Genomic DNA, 21,408 nt, shown 5'->3' on the forward strand with positions numbered 1-21,408 from the left:
ACAGGGACCATATGGGAATGAACAAACGCAACTACATTGCACAAACACGCTATTTAATCACACTGAAATGTGAACTTAATGTAATTGGTATGTATCACAAAGTATTCTCCTTTAGAGTGTGTGTGTGTGTGTTTCCTGTGAGCATATGTGTACATGGGTATACACATGCATGAGTATAAAAGACAGAGGTCCAAGTTGGATGCTGTCCTCGATAACTCTTTTTATTTGATGGGATAGACCCTCTCACTGAACCTGGAGCTCACTGATTGGTTAGGCTAGAATGCCAGTGAGCCCTGACTCCTCTTTTCTCTGTCTCCCAGCATTGAGACTGAAAGAAGGCACCATCTCACTTGGGTTTTATATAGGTGCTGGCATCCAAAATCGGATTCCCATACTTATGAGGCAAACATGTAGACCCAAGATATTTCTCTTGCTCCTGTTTGCTTTATCTACTTAAAAAACATTAAAAGGGGCACATGTCCTGTCACAAAGTGGAAAAATATTATCAAAATTATTATGAAGCTGTGTTGTAGGAACTTAGTAGGATCACTGTATCTGAGGTAAACACTAGAGTGATTGGCTGCTTTCTAGAAAGACTCTGACCTTGAAGAATCACTGCAGGAAAGAGGGAAGAATCTTTGAAGGAAACACCAACTGCTTTCTGTGATTTGTAGAACTGTTTTCCTGAAGGGGTTTGCAGCCTTCCACGACTTTGGGCACAAGATGACTCTGGCACACCTGAGGATCTTGGATCATTGTGTATTACAAAGGATACATAATAAAGGACTGGAGTCATGAGGGCCTGTGATGCGTTCCTTTAGAAATCATATGGATTAGATAGGACCTTGGTAGGAAGAATTACATTACCCCAAAAGCAACTTTGTGTAACAATCAATAAAAACACCTTTTTACGACTGTTTTGGGTTAAGTCTTTCAGACAGGCTTGACCTTACTGCTACCACATGGGCCTTAAATTTCATCTTGGAGTTCCTTCTTGCTTCATCTAATCCACGCTACCCAGAACACCCCACAAAGTTGAGCGCATTGTTTTATGGGTATTCATTGATGGGTACAGAGCTATTATAAAACGCCTCCTAATGTGTTCTACATCTCCATGTGTCTTTCAGGCCAGTACCAGAACATACAGGCCTGTGTCCAGCCGCGTCCAGGCCTGTGGCTGGCAGGGTCTTAAATAGTGTGGGTTATTCTCAGCCTACTATGGATTCCACAGACACGCTTTCGGTTCAGAGGGACGGAAGCAGAGATTTGAGTGTTATCTTTTAGGACACACCCAGGGACTCAGCAACATTTCATGAATATTTGATTCTACCTAAATCATTTATGTCTCTGTCAGGGGTCATTTTACTTGTTTTACATGAATAATTAAAGGTATAATTAGGGAACTATGTATCTGAAACATTAATCTCCGTTTTCATTTTATGGACTTTCTCGCCAGACACACAGCATGCCGGTGCATATACAGCCCTCCAAAACCAGTTTATGTTTTGTTTACATTTTATTAGACGAAGAAGAGAGAGCTCCCCACCTACATTGTGACAGCTTTTTTCCTAAGGGCCGATGATGAATGGCAGCGCTATTTTGAAATAGGGATAAAATGATAGTTTCACATAAAGTCTTATGGCAGAGAAGTAGGACCCCAAGAAGTTTCCAAATTCTCTGTGACTCAGTTTCCCTCACTGTTCACAAGGGTATTGTAACAGGACCAACCCGAGGCTGAAGGGTACCACTTTCCCAAAGCACAACGGACATTGCCAGGAACCCTGCATGCAGATGGCTAAGGGAAAGCTGTGGCCATCTAAGTGTGATGCTAAATGTTCCCAAAGAGCTTGATACGGGCTTCAAAGTGGCTCAGTGGTAGAGCCCTGGCTAGCATGCTCAAGCCAAGGGTTCAATATCCAGCTAAAAACACAAGACAGAACTCAGACCTAAAGCTAAGCAGGCCTACATCAGTCCTGGGAGGAGAGCAGAAGGACCGAACTGTTCCTTTTCATTCATTTCAACACAGGCGGAAACAAGACACTCTCTCTTACAAAATATTTCAAGTCTTCCTTTTTCTTTGAAAAGAAAATCCGTTACTGCCTCACCTCACTCTTTGTTTCAAGAGGAGATATTAAACTAGAACTTAATAACACAGGAACCTTTGATTTATTTTCATGGATTATGGACTTAATTTAAACAGAGATTCTGTTTTGAACCTCTGGGTTTTCCATTTATGAATTGGATACAAAGTTTTCTTTGGAAAAAAATCACCTTATTTAATGAAAATAAAATTATCAAAGTTAAAGAAAAAAATGAAGTAAAGAATACTACAAGAACAAATGAAAACAACAGAAACAAGAGCTAAATGTTGGTAAGGCAGGGATGAGGGAGTCTGCGAGTAAACATTTCAACACTGGAACAACGATTAAAACACAGAAAAGTCTGCGAGGACCTAAGCCTGGGACATCGAAAGTCCCATTCCCAGTGTTCTTTATTGGATGGTGAGGCCTTTGAAAGGAGTCGAGCTCACAATGTTGGAGTTTTCATGCATGGAATGAGCACAATCAGAAGCATGCAGAGAGAGGCTCTTTGCCCTTCCCATCCAGGGGAGGATACAGTGAGAGCAGACCCTCGCGGAACCAGAAAAAAAGTGCTGGCTGGGAGTGGAATCGTAAATGTCTGAAGATTGGATTTCTAGTTTTGATATCTGTGAGAAATGGGTGCGCTACTCGCTCTCTGATGTGTTGTACCGGAAGCCGGAAATGAAAGACAGTAAAACAGGCAAAAGAGGGAGAGAGGGAGGGAGGGAGGGAGGGAGGGAGGGAGGGGAGGGGCGGAGGGAGGGAGGGAGGGAGGGAAGAAGAGAGGGAAGGAAGGAAGAAAGGAAGGAAGGAAGGAAGGAAGGAGCGAGCATTCAAATGAGTGAACTTTCTAGGACTTTCTGCTCACATGGACCAAATGCTAAGATGGATAGTGAATAAATCAAAACAGAAAAAGTGCAGAAGGAGATATATTGGGACTTCAAATTCACTGTTTTTGATGACCTGGAAGTCTAGGCCCAAGCCCACCCTCAGCAGTTGCTGAAGGTCTTTCTTTGGGCTCTAAGCACAAGGTCCCCCTCAAGGCAAGGCAAGAACAGCAATTGTTCAGGATACATAGAGCCAACATGTAAGGTGTACTCTGTAGTGAACAGGAACAGATCTCAGTATGGAAGACTCATTTGAGGGGATGCTCCAGAAGGCTTGCAGGGAGTTGCAGAGGCATTATCATAAGTCAAGCAGTCGACCAGAAGCAGCGGGTGAATGGCATGCCCTTGCGCGGGGAGTGAAACGAGAGACAGACCATGGTGGCTCAGAGTGTGGTCACTAAAGAGGTTCTTCATCAAGGGAAGCGTGGCGGGGGGAGCAGTCTACCTTGTTTATGACCAGGAGGTGCTGGGGCCCAGCGACAAGAGCGAGGCTGCCCTACGGAAGGCCGAGGAGGTGGTGCCACCAGCAATGTACCAGTTCAGCCAGTATGTGTGCCAGCAGATGGGTCTGGAGATGCCACAGCTCCCAGCCCCTCCAAAGATTAACTTTCCGAACTTCCGTGACTCCTGGAACTCAGGCATCATTTCTGTCATGGCAGCTGTGTCAGTGGCCCCCACCAAGGCCGGCAAGGAGGGCTGGGAGTACGTGAAAGAGCACACCAAGTAACGAACGCCACCTGTCCCATCATGATGGGGGGGCAAGACCAGGATGCCACAGACTCAACCACAGTGGGGACCCCACTCTGAGGGCAGCTTCCAGCATTGCTGGTCCAATAAAGGACTTGGAATAGTCAAAAAAAAAAAAAAGTCAAGCAGTCAGGCAGAAAGAAGTAAATAAATAACCTGGTTTCCTCTGTAGACCAGTGAGTAATTAGTGTATTCTAAAGTCTACGGTTCTTATAATATAAATCTACTTCTAAAGTCCCCAGGTCAGAAAAACTTAAGCAAGCCGAATGCTCTCTGACTCTTCTTATTAGTTGATGTGAACTATGAGTCTACAAATGCAGTCAATATTTTTATTAACATAAAATGATCTTTTTGTTTTATGTCTGCGAGAATTTGCTTGCATGTAAGCATGTGCACTATGCTTGTGGCTGGTGCCTGCAGAAGCCAGAAAGGGTGATGGATTTCCTGTAGTACAGATGGTGGGAGCTACTAAGGGGTTATGGGAAGCAAACCTGGGCCCTCTGCAAGAGTGCTTTTAACTGTTGAGCACCCAATCCAGCCCCTTATGACCATTACTTAAAGATGACCACAATAAGTGCAATGGTATTTTCATATGTAGAAAAAAATACAGGCAGAGATTAAAAAAAATATAGTAAACCAAAATGCAATGGGAAAATGGAAGAATTATGGTCTATGACAAACATGTTTACTATGTGTTCCAGGGCCAGTACTGAAAACCTACTGGTTCAAAACAATGTAAAATTCTCTAATAGTTAAAAAAAAATCACAGGAGGAGAAGACTTATTAATGGGTGTCTGAAAACTCATGGGAGCTTTAAACCCAATCATTTTGCTAGACATTAATGCCGGGACAGTAAGATTACACTGCAGTCTTTTTATAGAACATTGTCTTTTCATCCCATGCAAATCAAAGAAAGAGGATGACACTGGGTGGCTGGGCAGTAGAACTGTAAATCAGACGGTCACATCTCCTGGGGAAGAGACAGAGAGGCCCATTTGTGTAATCAGAGTATTGTAGATGACCTGTCAGAGTGGGCAAGTGTAACCAAGCCTCCCTATGATTTACAGGACAACACACACACACACACACACACACACACACACACACACACACACGGACGGAGAGAGAGAGGAGAGAGGGGAGAGAGGGGAGAGAGGGGGGAGAGAGAGAGAGAGAGAGAGAGAGAGAGAGAGAGAGGTGTCTCAGTAGCAAAGACAGATCTAAAGACTAAGAATGTTTTACAGGAAACCACTGTCTCCATGTAACAGGAAGTGTTAAATATTAGCTTTCTATATTGACATTTCAGTATCAGGACTCATTCTATTTTACAGATAAGTGACCTCAGATCTCTACAGATGGGGAATACATCTTGGATTTACTTTCTGGAAATATGAGCTTCGTAAAAATACTTCTACAGAAGAAAAAAAATAGGCTTAAAAAATAATGTTTTGTAGGCTAGGGCTATAAAACAGTGGGAGAGAGCCTGCTTAACACTGCACAAAGAGCTGGTATACATCACTATCATCATGAACAAAATAACTGGAGAAAAATTAATGATTTAAGAAAGAGAATATTGTTTTCATTATCTAGGTATGAAAGATAGATATGGCTACAGCAACAACAGACCACAGGGCTTATCAAATATGAATTTTTAAAAGAATAAACTTAATTTTTCAGGTAATTATAGATGCACATCTAGTTTTAAGAAACAGGAAAAGATAATATACCCCCAGAACAATGTTTCAAAACTCATAATATGTATGTAAAAACATCCCCAAAGACCTTGAAGGCTGCAGGTTATGTCTCTGTGCGACTCACTGGAAATTAGCAACTTACGCTTAGCAGGTACAAAGGACTCTGAGCTGACGTGTACTGAATTCACATGAATTATATAAATGGATATGATCCAAACATAACCCTCAGGAGGTAGATATTTCTCCAAAATACTAGCAAACCTGCGGACTTAATTTTAATATCAACATAATGAAAAGTATCTAGGGTTGATCATTTAAAAAGAATACAAGTTGATTTCAGTACCAAAGTTTCTATAATACTGTCTGCTGAAACTTTTAAGATCTCAAATGTCAGGTAGTGGCTATCACTCGAAACACGCGGCCCGACCCTGCCATCATCTTATTGAATTCAAGGGCCACCATCTAGTCTCCCGTGAATTCTACAGTAATAAAGGGAGTCTAAGAAGTCCGAGGGATTGCATCCTGCTTCTCCACTGCAGACAGATGTATCGGCGTGCTACTGGCTCTGCTCCAAAACCAGGAGCTCACAGTCTGAGCAACAGGTAGCACATTACTCTAGGAAGTCGGCAGGATGACAGAGATTGCTAATCAGCTTCGGGAAGGCCAAGGTCATGAATCAACTTACACTGAGTGAACCCTGCACACTGCAGAAACCTTTCACCGGTGATTCCAAGCTGAAAACTGTCAGGGAAACGTGTTATCTCTGCAGAAGGCTGTCAAGCATTGCAAGTCAAGTAGAAAACTGCAGGAGGGCGCCCGGTGAGCTGCCTCTGGCTTGCTTCGAGGATGAGGCACCGAAGTGGCACTGACTCCAAGCTCTGGTTATACCAAGCATGTCAAAGCTCTCACCCACTGTGTTCAGATAGCGTCACGGTTTTCCAAGGGACACTAACGTTTGATATACAAAATTTGACAATTGCCTGTGCCATAACAGCAAATCCATGATCTATGATGCTAAAGGTGGAAAGAGGAGATGGAAAGGCATTTGGAAATAACATTGTTGCGGTGTGTGATGTGGCTGGAGTGGCAAAGTTCAGAGTAGCGAGAAGCAACACCCAAATGTTGTCTGCTGAGCTCTACTCTACACACATGCTGGGGCATATGGACACCACCAATATCACATGCACATACACACACACATGCACACACACGCACACCCCAGTGCACTGATATCAATAAGTAACGTTGGTGGGTCACCAGTTGACTTTGAAGAGCTACAAAAGTGGTAAATCAAGCTCCGAGAAACAGTTGTCTGCTACACTGCCCTGTGGGGGGTTGAGTGAGAAGTGTCCCCCATGGGCTCTAATATCTGAATCCTAGCTGGTGATGCTGTTTGTGGAGGTGACGCAGCCTCCCTGGAGGAAGAAGGTCACTGAGGGCAGGATGTGAGAATTCATAGCTTCCCCTAACTTCTACTCTGCCCTCTGCTTCAAGCTCGCAGGTGAGGATGTGAACACTCAGATTCCTGTGCCATGCCTGTTTGACGGCACGATGAAACTCCTTCTGGAACCAAAATCCCATGTAACCTCTTCATCTGAGAGGCTGGCTTGTTTACAGTCTCATGCCAGCCACAGGAAAGTAACTAGTAAAGAGCCGAAGGTGATCGGTCCACAGAGCCTTTGGGGAAAGACCCCATTGCCGAGACTCACTGTAAGGAGTGTGTGGCCAACAGTTGTGTGAACAAGCCAAAGCAGTTTGAGACAGGTGCTGGTCAAGAAAATCCATCCCTAAAGCTGCCTAGGCAACCAACGAGGTTTAAAGGAAACTCAGTCTGAGGTTCACTATTTCACATGGGGCCAAAGCAGATAACTTCATTTTAGCGCAACACAGAGCCTCAGATCATCGGGGTCTTTAGACATGAACTTAATTCGTGACTATAGTAAGCAGTGACATACTACACACTCGAGTGTTTCCAGGGACATCAGAGATGAGGGCACAGTGTAACATTATCTGGGGCTTCTGTGAACAATCCAGAAACCCAGAGCTGCACAGGAATAGTTAACCCATAGATTTATCATGGTGAAAAGATGGTACTCCACTCAGCAACCCCTGATGATAAGTGGCATTCAGGAAAGAAGAAGGTTCAAGCATCAGGGCTGAGCCATAGAGGGCTGGGTTGGCTCAGGCCACTCTGAGATTCTAAACAAAGCACATTGTCAAGGAAGATAGGGGATTTTTCCATAGGTCCACTTGGCACAGTGTTTTCTCATAGGGCTTCTTCTATCTTTGGGGCATGCAGTATGGTAGCCAAGGAAGCTATGTAGCGGCTGAGCTGTGCCCGATGTTTTTACTACAGGAAGCTTGGTCTCATCTCATTTCATGGTTTTTCTGAGACAGGACTGTACTGTGCACCCTGGTTGTTCTGGAACTCTTTTCGTTAACCTCAAACTGGTCTCGAACTCACAGATTCACCTGCCTCTGCCTTCCGAGTGTTGAGGTTAAAAATGAAGGTCACCAGGCCCAGCTTTTATTTACTTTTTAATTAAAACTTAAATTGAAATGGAGCCCCTAGTAAATAGTACCTGCCACATCAGGTGTTTAGACTTAGTGAGTTTCTTCTTCAAGTCCATTCTATGAACCTAGCACCATTGAATTCACTGGACAACTGTAACCCTCTGAGATGGGTATTATTTTATTGATGTGGGAATCCCCTCTGTGCGCTGTCATTACCATTAATGAATAAAGAAACTGCCGTGGTCTGCTGGTAGGGCAGAACTTAGGTAGGTGGGGAAGATGGAACTGAATGCTGGGAGAAAGAGGGCAGAGTCAGAGACGCGATGGATCTGCCTCTAGAGATAAACCTGCTGAAACTTTGCTGGTAGGCCACAACCTCGTGGTGATACACAGATTAATAGAAATGGGTTAAATTAAGACGTAAAAGTTAGGCAGTAATAAGCTAGAGCAAATGGGCCAAGCAGTGATTTAATTAAGACAGTTTCTGTGTGATTATTTCAGTTCTGGGTGGCTGGGACGAACAAGCAGTTCCGCCTCCAACATTTGATGGTACATATTTTATATGTTTGTAAAAACTGGGACACAAATATCATTAGATATTTGCCTGAAGTAACACAATGGGGTATGTCAAAACCAAGATTGCTGTAGGCGGCCTATAGCAGAGGACACTATTTAAGAAGCAAGCTGGAATAAAGTCACAAACCAAAGACATCCCAATACAGATTTTGGCTGGTGGTAAACAAAGAAAAAGAAATGAAAGAGTCTACCTGTTTTCCCTGTGTTCTTCATCCAGGTCTTGTTAGAGGACTCATTGTCAAACCCATCAAGCTGAAGTTCCTGGTACTCTTCGCCAACACGGGCTTGGGGGTCTGAAATGTCGATAGGAGACTGATGGCTTCCCCGGCAGCTGGCACTAGAGGTGACCCAGTGCTCAGGACCATAGGCACCTGTAGAGAAAAGTGACACTTCAGTCATTGTGGCCCAGAAGTCTGCATCTGAACAAATAAGATGTGGCTAAGGGGGCTGTGGAGGGACTTGGTGGCTAAAGTGCTGTGAGCAAGCATGAGGACCCGAGTTCAGTTCCCCAACATCCATGTCAAGCCAGGCATGGTGGTCCACGTTCGCACCTTACATTAGAAGACAGGGGAGTGAGTCCAAGGTTAAACAAAAAATTCCTGTGTCAAAACATACGATGGAAAACCCTGGAATATGCAGACCTTCTGCCCTGCGTACAAGCCCACAAGCACATGTGTGCACACATAAACGCACATACACACCCTGATGTGGACCTCTCTGCTCTATTGTCTCTGTCTGTCTGTCTGCTGTCTCTCTCTCTCTCTCTCTCACACACACACACACCGTGATGTGGACCTCTCCCCCCCCACCCTCTCTCTCTCTCTCTCTCTCTCTCTCTCTCTCTCTCTCTCTCACACACACACACACACACACACAGACAGACACACATGCCCTGATGTGGACCTCTCTCTGTTCTTCTCTCTCTCTCTCTCTCTCTCTCTCTCTCTCTCTCTCTCTCTCTCTCACACACACACACACACACACACACTCACTTCACAGACCAGCCCAGTATTGAAACTAGATCTCAGAGAACTTGAGATGGTTTTGGTCTTTGATTTACAAAAAAACGCTTGCTTCATTTTGATCCAATTTAGGAGGCTGTGCAGAAGGGTCTGGAGAGTTGTTCACATTTTTGAAATAGTTTAAGTAAATGTCCTAAAAATAAGCAGAGTGCTCATTCACAAAAAGGGGCTTAATTAAGCATGTTTTGATGCAGAGAACCATAACCCAAGTATGGCTTTCCTCTTTAGGTCACAATAGTCAGTAAACAGAATAAAGAAACTCAAGACTAAATCAACTCAAAACAGGATGGACACCATTATGAGTAATGGAGGAGACCTTCATTGAGTATGGAAGGGTTCTCAGATTGTCCACAGGCTTTGCCTGCATCTCCTTCCCAAGCTTCTGTCTAAAAAGCCACAGGAGGAAGAGACTGCTGTTGAGACTCGGCACTCAGAAATAATAGACCTCTAGGAAAATGCATGCCATTAATTAAGAGAGAACCAAAATACAGTAGACCTCAGATGGGTCCCAATAAGACAGAAGGTCAAGAAACACATTGCATTTGCTGCTCAGCCTTATTTGAAATGAAGCAGTAGGCTAATGATGGCTATTAAGTGGAGATCATGTTCTTAGCGCTTTCTGCTTCTGTACCTCGCATTTAATCTTGTTGATACAGCAAAGAGAGAAAGATGTGTCTGCTGAGAAGATGGAGTGGAACCCTTTTAGCCTCAGGCCAATAGAAAGTCTAACAAGTTCAAAAGAGGAACCACAGGCATCTAAGTATAGCAAAGACACCCATATATACACACACACACATACACGTGGATGCATGTACCTATGCTCACACACACACACACCCGCAGACACAGAATATTTACATAGACACACATATATACTCACCCATGTATAAATACATACCTGCACAATACACACATACACACACTCACTCATGTGTAGTTGGCTTGGACTGCCAGCCTCCAAATCACGGCACTGAAACTTATTAGTTATGAATACTTGGTCTTAGCTTGGCTTTTTTCTAGCTAGCTTTTAATGAAACTTAACCTATTTCTATTCATCCATGTGCTGCCCTGAGGCTAGCTGACCTCATCTGCATACTGTCCATCCTGCTCTTCTGCATTCTCTCTAGCTGGCTGGCCACTGGCTGGCTCCCCTTTTCTTTTAGCCCTTCCGCACCAGCGATTCCTCCTCTTCCTAGCTATTGGCTATTCAGCTTTTTATTAAACCAATCAGGTGCCTTAGGCAGGCAAGATGAAACAGCAATACATCTTTACATAGTTAAACAAATGCAGCGCAAACAAATACAATGCATCTTTAAATAGTTAAACAAATACTCTATTTGACCACACTCATGGACATGTTCACATACACAAACACACAATACATACACAAACAGTTATGCACACATGCACACAAGACACCCACACATATACATACATGCATGCACATGAGGGCACACATACACACACCCCTTTGCAGCTTGGTTTTCAACTCTTTAAGTATCACATAGAAAAAGTAGGATAGGAAAGTGAATTAGGCATTTTTGTGCCTCTTCACACAACTACCTGGTGGGAAAGGAGCAGCAGACAGAGAGCAAGTTCTTTCTCCTACTGAAAAAGAGCCCCAATAGGTGTCCTCAGCCCCTTATGCCTAAGGCAGCTCAACGCAGATACAGACAATGGCACCAGGGGGGAAAAAAAAGACAGCAACGGACATCTTCTGTCAAAAAAAAAAAAAAGGAAAAGAAAAAAATTGGATGTTTCATAGCTGCCAGAGCAATTGGAATAGGTGCTTAAAATGATTTATATTCTCGCCCTCTGGAAAATACTTCAGCTTGGCCATAATGCTGGGTCATTTTCCCAAATGCCCATCCCCATCAGTAAGAGACAGAGAGAGAAAAAAAGAGTGGACTATCAGAAAGAACTTGTTCACACACAGGAAAAGGTGTAATAAGCCTGGGGCGCTTTTGAGTCATTTGCAAGTGTTTAATACTTTCTAGAAAAAGTCAACATTGTCGGTTTCCTTAGGGTGAGAGTGCAGTGAAGCAGGCAATGTCAAGGGCTTTGCACCCAGAACACTGCCCCTCTTGTGTAGGTTCCCCGAGGCTAACATGAGTCACAAAGAAGAGCAGTGTACTTCTGCAAACATTTCAACCCAACTTTATTTTCATTCTCTATGTATCGGAGGTGTTCAGAGTGAAGGGATACAACAAATGACTCCAATTAGTCTCCTGCCACTTCCACAATTTTCTTCCAGAGGCCACAAAAAAATTACATCGACAAACTGAGTGAGCCAATGGCTGATACACGGGCTGGAAACTCAAATGTGACTTATGGTTAGCTACGAAGGGTCACCATGTCCAAAACATGGGACGCTGTCTATGGGCATCTACAAATAAAATGCCTTAGAGAGACCTCCTAATGCAATAGAGTGAAAACCAACACCAAAGGAACCTAATGCTAAACATTTACAACACCCAGGAAATAATGGAGGCAAGGTATCATTGTGAAAATGGATACTTAACAATTATCCTACTAGACTGCCACTATTACACTAATAACAATTATTATTATGGTAATAAAAAATACCAAGGTCACCAGAGTGTTTACCATCCACATTAGATGGGTGAAATATAATTTAGGAGATTATAAAAAAATAATTAGTGCTCACACTGGTGGGATTCGCGCACGACAATCCAAGGGTTCGAGCTAACTGCGTGCTTGCCTCCACACTTCCAGCCAATATACATTCAAGTGCAATTTTAATTGAAACTGATCTTCCACTTCAGGTTTCAAATTAATTCTTCTTTGGAGTGCTTCATGCTCCAGACACCCTTGCTTTGCAACCCCCCCTATGTCATTAGCGGAGGAAATAGAACACTTTCTCCAAGCTCACAGGTATCGATTACCTATTTTCCCTTCGAAGCACGGTTACCCAACCACACTGTAGATGTATCTCTGCTGTGGAGTCGCTCTATAAAAGTTCGTACTGTTAATAACTCACAGTCTCACCATGTTCGGGGTTTCTGGCTTTTAGAATTTTGAATAAGTGCTTCAAAGTCAAAAACAAAACAATCAAAAATGCAAAACGACCTTTAAAGTTATCTGACCCCTAGGTCTCTGAAGAAAAAAAAAAACAGAACAAAAACAACCCACCAGAAAGATGGCTTCCTCTCAAGGAATGACGTTATCCAATGAAAATATGGGAAATTCATTTGCAGGCTGGTTCTCCCTTAAAGACTTAGAATGGGCAGGATATTTGCATTTCGGGAGCTCAATTCATTCCACACAGCTAACCCCTCTGACAGTGCAACTTCCTGACAGTCTCACATTCTCCAATGGGGAAAGCTGGGCCAGGGTAAGAGGCCACAGGCTCACTCTCCCTGGCCCAAAGTAACGTGCCTGATAAAACTCTCCAACCAATTAGATCAGAATGGAGACACCCTGCCAACCTTTAAATACCAAGAGAATCGAGCAACGTTCCTCATTCAGGCTAGGATGAAAATATTTCTTTTTAATGAATGCAATGAGTCCATGGGAAGTCGCTGGCTAAAAACGTGGTTTTCATAAAAATGGCCCACTCCTCCGGGCAATCTTGTTTCCGTTTATGCCTCTCCATCACTATTGTTCACTTACTACTTGTTCGTACATATCTGTCTTTCCTACTCGTGAACATATCTATAAGACAAGGTTCTCCTACGGTACAATTTCAAATCTCCTAGGCAGGATACCTGCATCACTGCCCCACCTCCGAACAATGGGCCCTTCCAGAAAGCAAAGCCGGACGGGAGATGAGCAATAGGCAGGACATTTGAACACAACCATGTCCCATACTAGCCATGGCTACTGCTCTTCCAGATGCTTCATATCCCAAACTATCCCTGGGGCTTCGCAAATCCCCACATCAACTAGGAGAACAAGAAAACAGTGTGGCTTAAAAGCAGATGTTCGCCACACCATCTCCCTAGTTCCTGCCCTTTCTCCAAGTACCTTGAGAGAACAGGGATCTGCACTCTGCAGGAGAAACTGAAACCAGTTCAGACTCCCGTTGTGTGGCTCACTTTATTAAAGAGTTTATGTCGACATGACACGAGGTAGAGTAATTTAAGGAAAGAGATTCCCAGTTGAGACAACTTGTAGGCAAATCTGGAGAGTATTTTCTTCATTAATGATGGACGTGTTAAGGGCCCAGTCCCTGTGGGCGGTGCTGTCCCTAGGCATAGTTACATAAAAGAAAGAAGAGCAAGCTGGTAAGCCGCAGCCCTCATAGCCTCCAGATTCCGACCTTCACTTCCTGCCCTATCTTCCTGGATGACCGACTATACAAGCTATAAGCAGAAAAAAAAAACCTTTCCTTCCATGTTTCTGCTGGTCATGGTGTTCTATCACAGCAACAGAAACCTAACCAAAACAATACCCTACCCCTAAAAGGATAGTCCTTCTTGGTGTCTCTCTCTAACCTCCTCTCTTTTCCTCCCCTCATCTCACACCTGGGACAGGCTCCTCGATAAAGACCTAAAGCATACGTTGAGAGGGAAAACAAAGAGCTGGAAAAAGAAACAAAGGAGGGATAAAGTGTCTTCTACCGACACTCTGCACGCTCTTGGCCATGATTTCACTTTAATTTTGCACATTTCTCAGCAGACTGTTTAATAAATCTCCCTCATTTCCTGGGTCTCCAGGGTCAGGATGCCAATTTCATAGGTAAATACTCCTTAGCTTCATTAACACATCGAATGAGTCTGAACTGCGAAGAGGTAAGACATGCTGCGAGCTGATGAGGAGCAAACTGAACAAGCCAAGCCTGAGAACGGTGCCTTTTAATGTAAGGGTGTAACAGGACCTGCTTTGGAAGCCCATTGGGAAGCATGGCTAGTTACTGTTGAACCTCTCATTGTTTCGTATCGCTAAAACCGACTTCTCTATTCAAAGACAGTCAAGGGGGAGGAAGCTGATTCCGAGTGATCCATTTAAACATGAACTTAACACACACTCGGGGCTGGGCCCAGTTTCCTTGGGATTCACCATAAACTTGGCCAACACAAGCTGCTGTGGCTCATTGCCTCATCTAGTGATGAGCTGCTCATATCAAAGGGCAGTAAGCAAACTCTATGAAATGCCACGTTCTACAGCAATAGCAGACTATGAAAGCTTGCTAAGGAGGCACTGATACAACTCTTGGTTTGTGGCTGGGCTACAAAGCATCCAGACGGCTCTCAAGGAACCGGCCTTAGAACAAGGGAAACAAGCCGAGTCCGGCCAAGGAGATCTTCACCTCCTAGGACTTGCAGAGGAGCTAACACTTGAATGCCATCATTTCTTCAGGCACACTTTTACTAGGCCAAAGTTATCCATCTGCTGCAGGGTCTCACTTGATGGGGAGTTTTTAGTTTGTGTTGTTACTGCTGTTAGTATTTGTCGTTGTTTCTATGGAAAACGGAAGTGAATGCTAGTTGGATCTGGTTCAGTTACAGGCCTGAAGACAAAAACAAGGTCGGACATGTAGCTCAGGTGGCAGAAGGCTTAATGTGCACCAAACAAGGGGCTGGCTCTCCATCCTTGTGTAAGAGTGTGTGACGCATGTCAGCTGTCTAAGCATGCTACAGCTCAGAGAAGAAGATCAGAGGTTGGAAGTCATTTGAAGAAACCCGAGAACTTGAATCCTAGGCGAGTTTGAATTCTAGGTCAACTTGAATCCTAGGTGAGCTTGAATTACATGGCAACCACTCCCCTGCCCCCCACCCTCCTACCCCTAAAAAACCAAAGGAGTTAAACAGTAACTTCACAATGGAGAAGCCTGGCAAACATCACCACAGCCAAGTGAAGAGATCCTCTGTCTCATAACATGCCGATGTCGGAGACATCCTGACTGGGTTCCGTAAGGGAGGCCATCACCTCTGTGGTAGGTTTTCAAACATTCCATTACCATCTGACCTGATCAGGAAGAATGGATTTGGAAAAAGCCAAGATCAGACACTTTCATACTTGTTCAACAAAACCTAAAACTCAAGGTCAAAAAAGAAAGCAAAATGCACGCGCGCACGTCCTCACCACCACTACCATCGCCACAACCAACAAACCATGAAAGAAAAAAACCCCATCCCAGATCACCAAAGAAGAAAGAGGTCATAATAACAACGTGACATGTGGCTGCTTTTGTTTTGGATTTCTGTGTGTTTGAGTGGGAGTCTGACCAGATGGCCCCTAAGTCCTGACCCTCCAGCTTCAGCTACCCGTGTACCACAATTCCAGGTGTGTGCCTCCCCTCCATGACCCACAAAAAGTCACTCTTCTGTGGATACCTGCCAGCATAAAGAGGAAATATTGGTAAATTTGCACAAAAGCCAGAGAAAAACTGTAAGCATGGTTAAACACGTTCAGCATCCCGTGTTACTGAGGACATGGGGGAGCTAGCTGTGGCCTAGCCATGGCAATGGTTGGCACATCATTTATGCACGAATGGAATGTGCACAGGTCCAGGAAAAAAAAAGGCGGGGCTAGAGGAGAAGCCTGGGGGGGGGGCCTTCGGCAAGCTAGAGGGTGATTTTTCATTATTTAAATTAGTATTTAAGAAAAGCCTTATGGCATATAAAGTAGGAGAAATTCCCCTTTAAAGACTGTAGTTAAGAAACAACATTATTAAGCCTAATTTATGGATCATCTGTGCCTTAAAAATAACACACTCCTCCTGAGTGTGCCATTAACAAGCCGCCATATCCGCCTCGCTGTGAGACAATAGAGTTCAGGACACTAGCATGGGGAAGATGGATTCCATCAGAATGGAAAATAAATCACACAACTGAGACTCATTCCATCTGTCTGCTAAAAGCAGACAGAATTCCCTGCAAAGAAGTAGCTCAAAGTCCAGCAAACCCAGGCGGGTGTATCAGAGCCTGTTTGTCATTCAGGGTTTCTTTTTAAGGCAGAGGTATCTTCAAAGAGCTGCTGGTTCACGGGTATCAATTTTATACCAATACTGGTGATTCCATTATTCAAACAGAATGCAAATAAGACAGGAAGAGGGATAGAGGGGGAGGGAGGGAGGGAGGGAGGGAGGGAGGGAGAGAGAGAGAGAGAGAGAATATATTCTCTTAATTTTTGTCATAGTTAGAATGACCCATAATCAGAAACAGCACTTTAAAGTCCAGGGAAGACAAATGTACTTTTCCACACTTCAAACAAAGCAACACACTTGAGTATAGATTCTCTTAACAGCGGACCGGAGACACAGACAGCTTACTTACAATGTAGACAAGTCACACAATTCCGATTCCAAACCACGGCTTCCTTAAATACATACATGATATTTTTCAGAAAACAAATACACATTTTGAAATTATTTTTCCACAACAGATTCAAATAATGGTTTCCATTCACTAATGAAAAGCCATTAAAAATAATGAATTCTGTCTAAATCTAATTAAAAATAAAACTAATATACATGTTATGTGCTGTTTCCAGTCAAATAAGTTTATTAATGCCCCCCTCAAGGAACTTTTATTAAAAACATTACCTGAATCCAGGCTTATTACTCTGCATCTTGTTGTCTACTTTTAGCCAACAGTAAAAATTCAAAATACATGTGCTCATTTTTCTTAACCACGTATAATTAATGCTTTTTCTCCCAATCTAATACACATCTTTAAATTATCCCACTTTTAATTAAAAACACTTTGTGAGATTCAGTTTATGATGTGCTTCTCCACACCAGAACTAGTAACTTAATTACTATTTATGCATTTATTGTTATACATGGGAGAAAGTGCTAGAAAAGCACCCAGACTGCTCTCTGCTGCTTCTATTAACTGATGTACAATTACGTCGTTGTTCATCTGTGTTAGGAGAGACACTCCCGTCCCAAATTCAGTTCAGAAATGTACAATGACTTTAAAGATGACAAAATGAGCCTCTACCTTTTTGTTTGTAAATTTTAAGCATAAAAATATTGTGTTCCAACTTCCCATTAATGATGAGAACTATCAATAACCAGGTATAACACCATAAATAACACCAGACAACAGACCCAAAGTGTACTTGACTTTCTTACTGCCAAAAATGGATTTCCTACTGCCAACAATTATCTGTTCAGTTTCTAGTGGTACTTATTTTATGACTCAGTGGCCTTTCTCTCTCTCAGTATATTTTTTAAACATCTATTTTACGTGTATGTATATTTTACTTGCATGTAGGTCTGTGCCCTGTGTTCATACAGCAGTGACTAAGGACACCAGAGAGGCTGTCAGATCCTCTAGGACTAGAGTTACAAATGTGCCCACCATAAAGCTGCTGGGAACAGAACCCAATGCCCCGTAAAAGAACAGCCAGTACTCTTAGCCAGGGAACCATCGTCCCACTGTTCTGAAAGAGTAAAGTGGTAATCACTGCCATCCATGAAGCTTGGAGCCAGAGGTTATGGTAGCATAGGACTGCTTCATATCACAGAGACAGAGAGGAGGCCAGGGTGTGTACAGGAGCAGCGGGGACTGTAGAAGGTCTTTCCAAGTCCAAATCTGTCACTATGCATGCGCAGAGGGATCTTAGATCAAAATTCTACATGTCACAGTTAGAGCCCATGCTACATCCAAACATTTGACACAAATGTCTAACTCAAACTGGAATTATCCAATACCTTCAAATCTCCCTGGCATGGTTTCAAGTTGGGTGACATTTATTCTGGCCTCTTACAGACATAGCAAAAGACTGGTTATTGTTAATGATGCCATCCTATTTTATGGCTGCATGGCATTTTACAGGCTTGCAAAATGGAGAGAAATTGGTTCTAGACCCGGAATATTGCACTTTATTTAACTGAGACACGCCTCCAGCAGTCAACGACCATTACTCGGCAAAACACCTACCTGTGCTTTTAAAATGTTTGCTTCTCGTTACAGACCCAAAAGCAGCCATCACAGGCATGGAAAGAGCAGCACACAAAGAACTGAGAAACCAGAGTTGGATCACGAGGAGGTTAAAAAAAGGAGACAAGACTTGAGTACTAGAACCAAATAATCCCCACACTGTATGATTACTGACCCGTGCTGATCCATGAAGCCCAGATCTATTAGCAGTGTCTGAAAAGGGTTCAGGAAGGGAAACAGCTGAATTATAGGTTTGCTTTTTCACCTCCCAATCTAGCTTGGGAAAGTAAGAGTTGGAAATTAATCACGTTTCATCAAGGTTCATTTCTTTTATATCAGACAAAGTTCCAAATTCCCAAAGGTTCTAAGCTCCGTGAGAACACTTCTGGCAATACTCAAAACAATTAAATGGACACATCTGTCTTATTTTGATTTTAGGAGAAAGGGTCTGTCAGTGTGACCTAGAACTCACTAAGTAGACCAGGCTGGCTTTGATCTCAAGGACCAACTTCTGCTTCTGCCCCAGGCTACTGGTGGGATTATGGGTATGGCATCTCCCTGTCTGTCTTATTTTGTTCAGCCATGATCTCCACGACACCAGACACATTCCTAAAGTTAGCCACAGGAATGTGATGAGGAACACACACACACACAAACACACACACACACTCCTTATCACACATTAAATGCAGGCATGTAGTAAGTGCACAAAAAACATGACTGATGGTGATCTTCTCAAGAACCCACATCTAAATCCCCAGGACTTGTTGCGATGGCTCTGACCCAGCTTCAGAAATGACACCTGTGCTGAGGACTTTTAAGTCAAATTGTCATAAATGAAAGTCATCTGAGGTGCTCAATTAAGAAAATGTCTCTCTGAGATCAGATTATAGGGAAGACTATAGGCATCTTCTTTATTAGTGGTTGACTGGGAAGGCCCAGGCCACTGTAAATGGGGCCGTCCCTGGGCTGATGGTCCTGGGTTCTAACAGGAAGCAGGCTAAGCATCCTTCATGGCTACTGCATCAGCTCCTGCCTCTGGGCTCCTGCACCGTTTGAGGCCTGACTTCCCTGGATGGTGGACTATAAGGTAGAAACGAAAGCCAAATAAATCCTTTTGTTCCCAAGTCACACTGGTCAGGGTGTGACCCTGACCAAGACAACACCCAACTAGAAATGGGGAACTCACAGAGGCCCAACCTTCTTGAGTCAGGAAGTGTATTGGACAACGCCTATACCCATTATGCTCTGGGGTTGGCTAGTCACAGGATCTGATTTAGGTGAATGCTATTCACACAGGGAGGTGCAGCCTTTGTGTGGCTGGCTGGCCCTGTGGGAGAAACCTGGCTAGTCCCCAAATATGACTTTAGAAGGAAGGGAGGGGCATGCCCTGCAAACAGAAGATAATGGGGAAAGCAGAAAACCAAGACCAAGGGGGTGGGGACAGGAGGCTGGGGGATAAGAGGCCGGGCCCTGAACAAGCCAAACCACACATGGAATGTAAGTTTTATCTTTAGACACTTCCATTTCAAGGGTCTTTGTATTTCAGGCTGAGGAGGCTATCCGCCCTTTGAAAGTAACAGGGCTAATCCAATGATGGTTTAAGACTACCAGTTCGATCTTCATACATCAGTAAGACCAAAGTGTCAAATTACAAAGATAATAATCAGTAGTCCGTGCAGGCTGGCATATATAAGGTCATCTCTTGACGCCCTCTTTCTTCAACCTCTTCCTACAGCTTCATTCCCTAGACGGGAAACATAAAGCCAGGGTAGGACTTGAAGATCTCATTTAGACAAAAGTAGAAGAAACAAGCTCCAGGGTTCCTTGCTGTAAATTTTTCCTCCGGTAACACCGAGATCACAACTTAGAGTCTAAGAAAGATGGAAAGGAAACAGTAATCTCTTGGGGCAGTCCTCTGCCTCAGAGACCTGTACCGCTCAGGTTAGTATGTGGGCAAGACTTGCTGGTGTGAGTATGAACTGTTCTGGAAAGTCAGTGATGCTTCTTGGCGAGTAAAAGGTCTGGTCTAAGAGGAACTGCATATCCTCTCTGGAGACTGAGGGGCTGCCGCTCATTCCTCCGCTCTTGGGGTCAGGCCCTGCAAAGCTATGTGTTAGCTGTTCTCAGGACAAACCGCAGCATATCCACATAACACCCTGTCTCAGAGAAGATAAAAAAAAAAAAGAGTCAGAAGTCAAGCCCACACTGGCTTACGGTTTGAAACCCCATTCTTGGCCCAGGTATTACATGACATAGTGGCATAAGAGACGGAACCACACCAGGAGCGCTTTGCCCTTCTGGAGAATATTCATGCTATGCACTATGATGGAAACTTCTCAATAACTTGTGTTAAGTGTGCTTTGTTTCTTTGTGTTATAGATGAGGTGATTGATGCTCAGAAGCTCGAACTCTGACCCTCACACAGAGAGTGACAGACCCTGCTCTGAAACAGTGCTTTCTCACCCGGACTCTGCAGGTATTCTACACGGAAGACAGTGACTATAAGAACTGCAAACAAGCATGTCTTTGCTTGGGGTGTCAAATCCACAGACACACTTGCAGCTTTTGGAAGGGTAAGGCTGGTAATGACAGCATCATCAGCAATATCCAGGATTAAAATCAAGGTAAGTACATATCACCAAAGGGTTAGTTAACTATGACAAATCAATACAGCAAAAGAAAGAACAATCAGGGTGTAGGAAGGGAAGGAGGAAAGAAAGGAGAAAGGGAGGAAGGAAGGGAAGGAGGGGAGTTCTTTAAGCTCAACCAGAACAGATTTCAAGTTAAATTTCTAAAAAGAAAACCCAATGTGCATTGTGGCATATTTTCACTCATTAAAAACTACAGAAAAACTACAGAGAACAGGGTCTAGGAATGACTCAGGGCACAGCAGTAGCCTCACAAGCATAAGACCCTGGGTTCAATCCCTACCACTGCAAAAGGGAGAAAAGAAATAAATGGCCATGTGTTTCTCTGTGTGTATATTAAATACCTATGCAAGCACATTTTTTTGTTTTTTGTTTTTCAAG

General features: G+C 43.6%; 2 protein-coding genes across 3 annotated transcripts in view; one reads left to right on the forward strand and one right to left on the reverse strand.

The window, feature by feature from the left end:
• Positions 1-21,408, reverse strand: part of Ptprg (protein tyrosine phosphatase receptor type G) — a 676,813-nt gene that overhangs the window by 281,791 nt on the left and 373,614 nt on the right. For both annotated transcript variants that reach the window (XM_041662359.1, XM_041662358.1), the window contains exon 3: positions 8,691-8,870. In XM_041662359.1, the coding sequence (XP_041518293.1) occupies positions 8,691-8,870 (180 nt within the window). The remainder of the gene's footprint in view (positions 1-8,690; positions 8,871-21,408) is intronic.
• Positions 3,303-3,695, forward strand: LOC121455332 (MICOS complex subunit MIC13-like). Its single transcript, XM_041663005.1, has one exon. It carries the CDS (start codon positions 3,303-3,305, stop codon positions 3,693-3,695), a length of 393 nt encoding a protein of 130 aa, XP_041518939.1.

Source organism: Microtus oregoni, unplaced genomic scaffold (assembly GCF_018167655.1).
Source record: "Microtus oregoni isolate MIOR12 unplaced genomic scaffold, Mior012 000013F_ref0000133, whole genome shotgun sequence".
NCBI lineage: Eukaryota > Metazoa > Chordata > Mammalia > Rodentia > Cricetidae > Microtus > Microtus oregoni.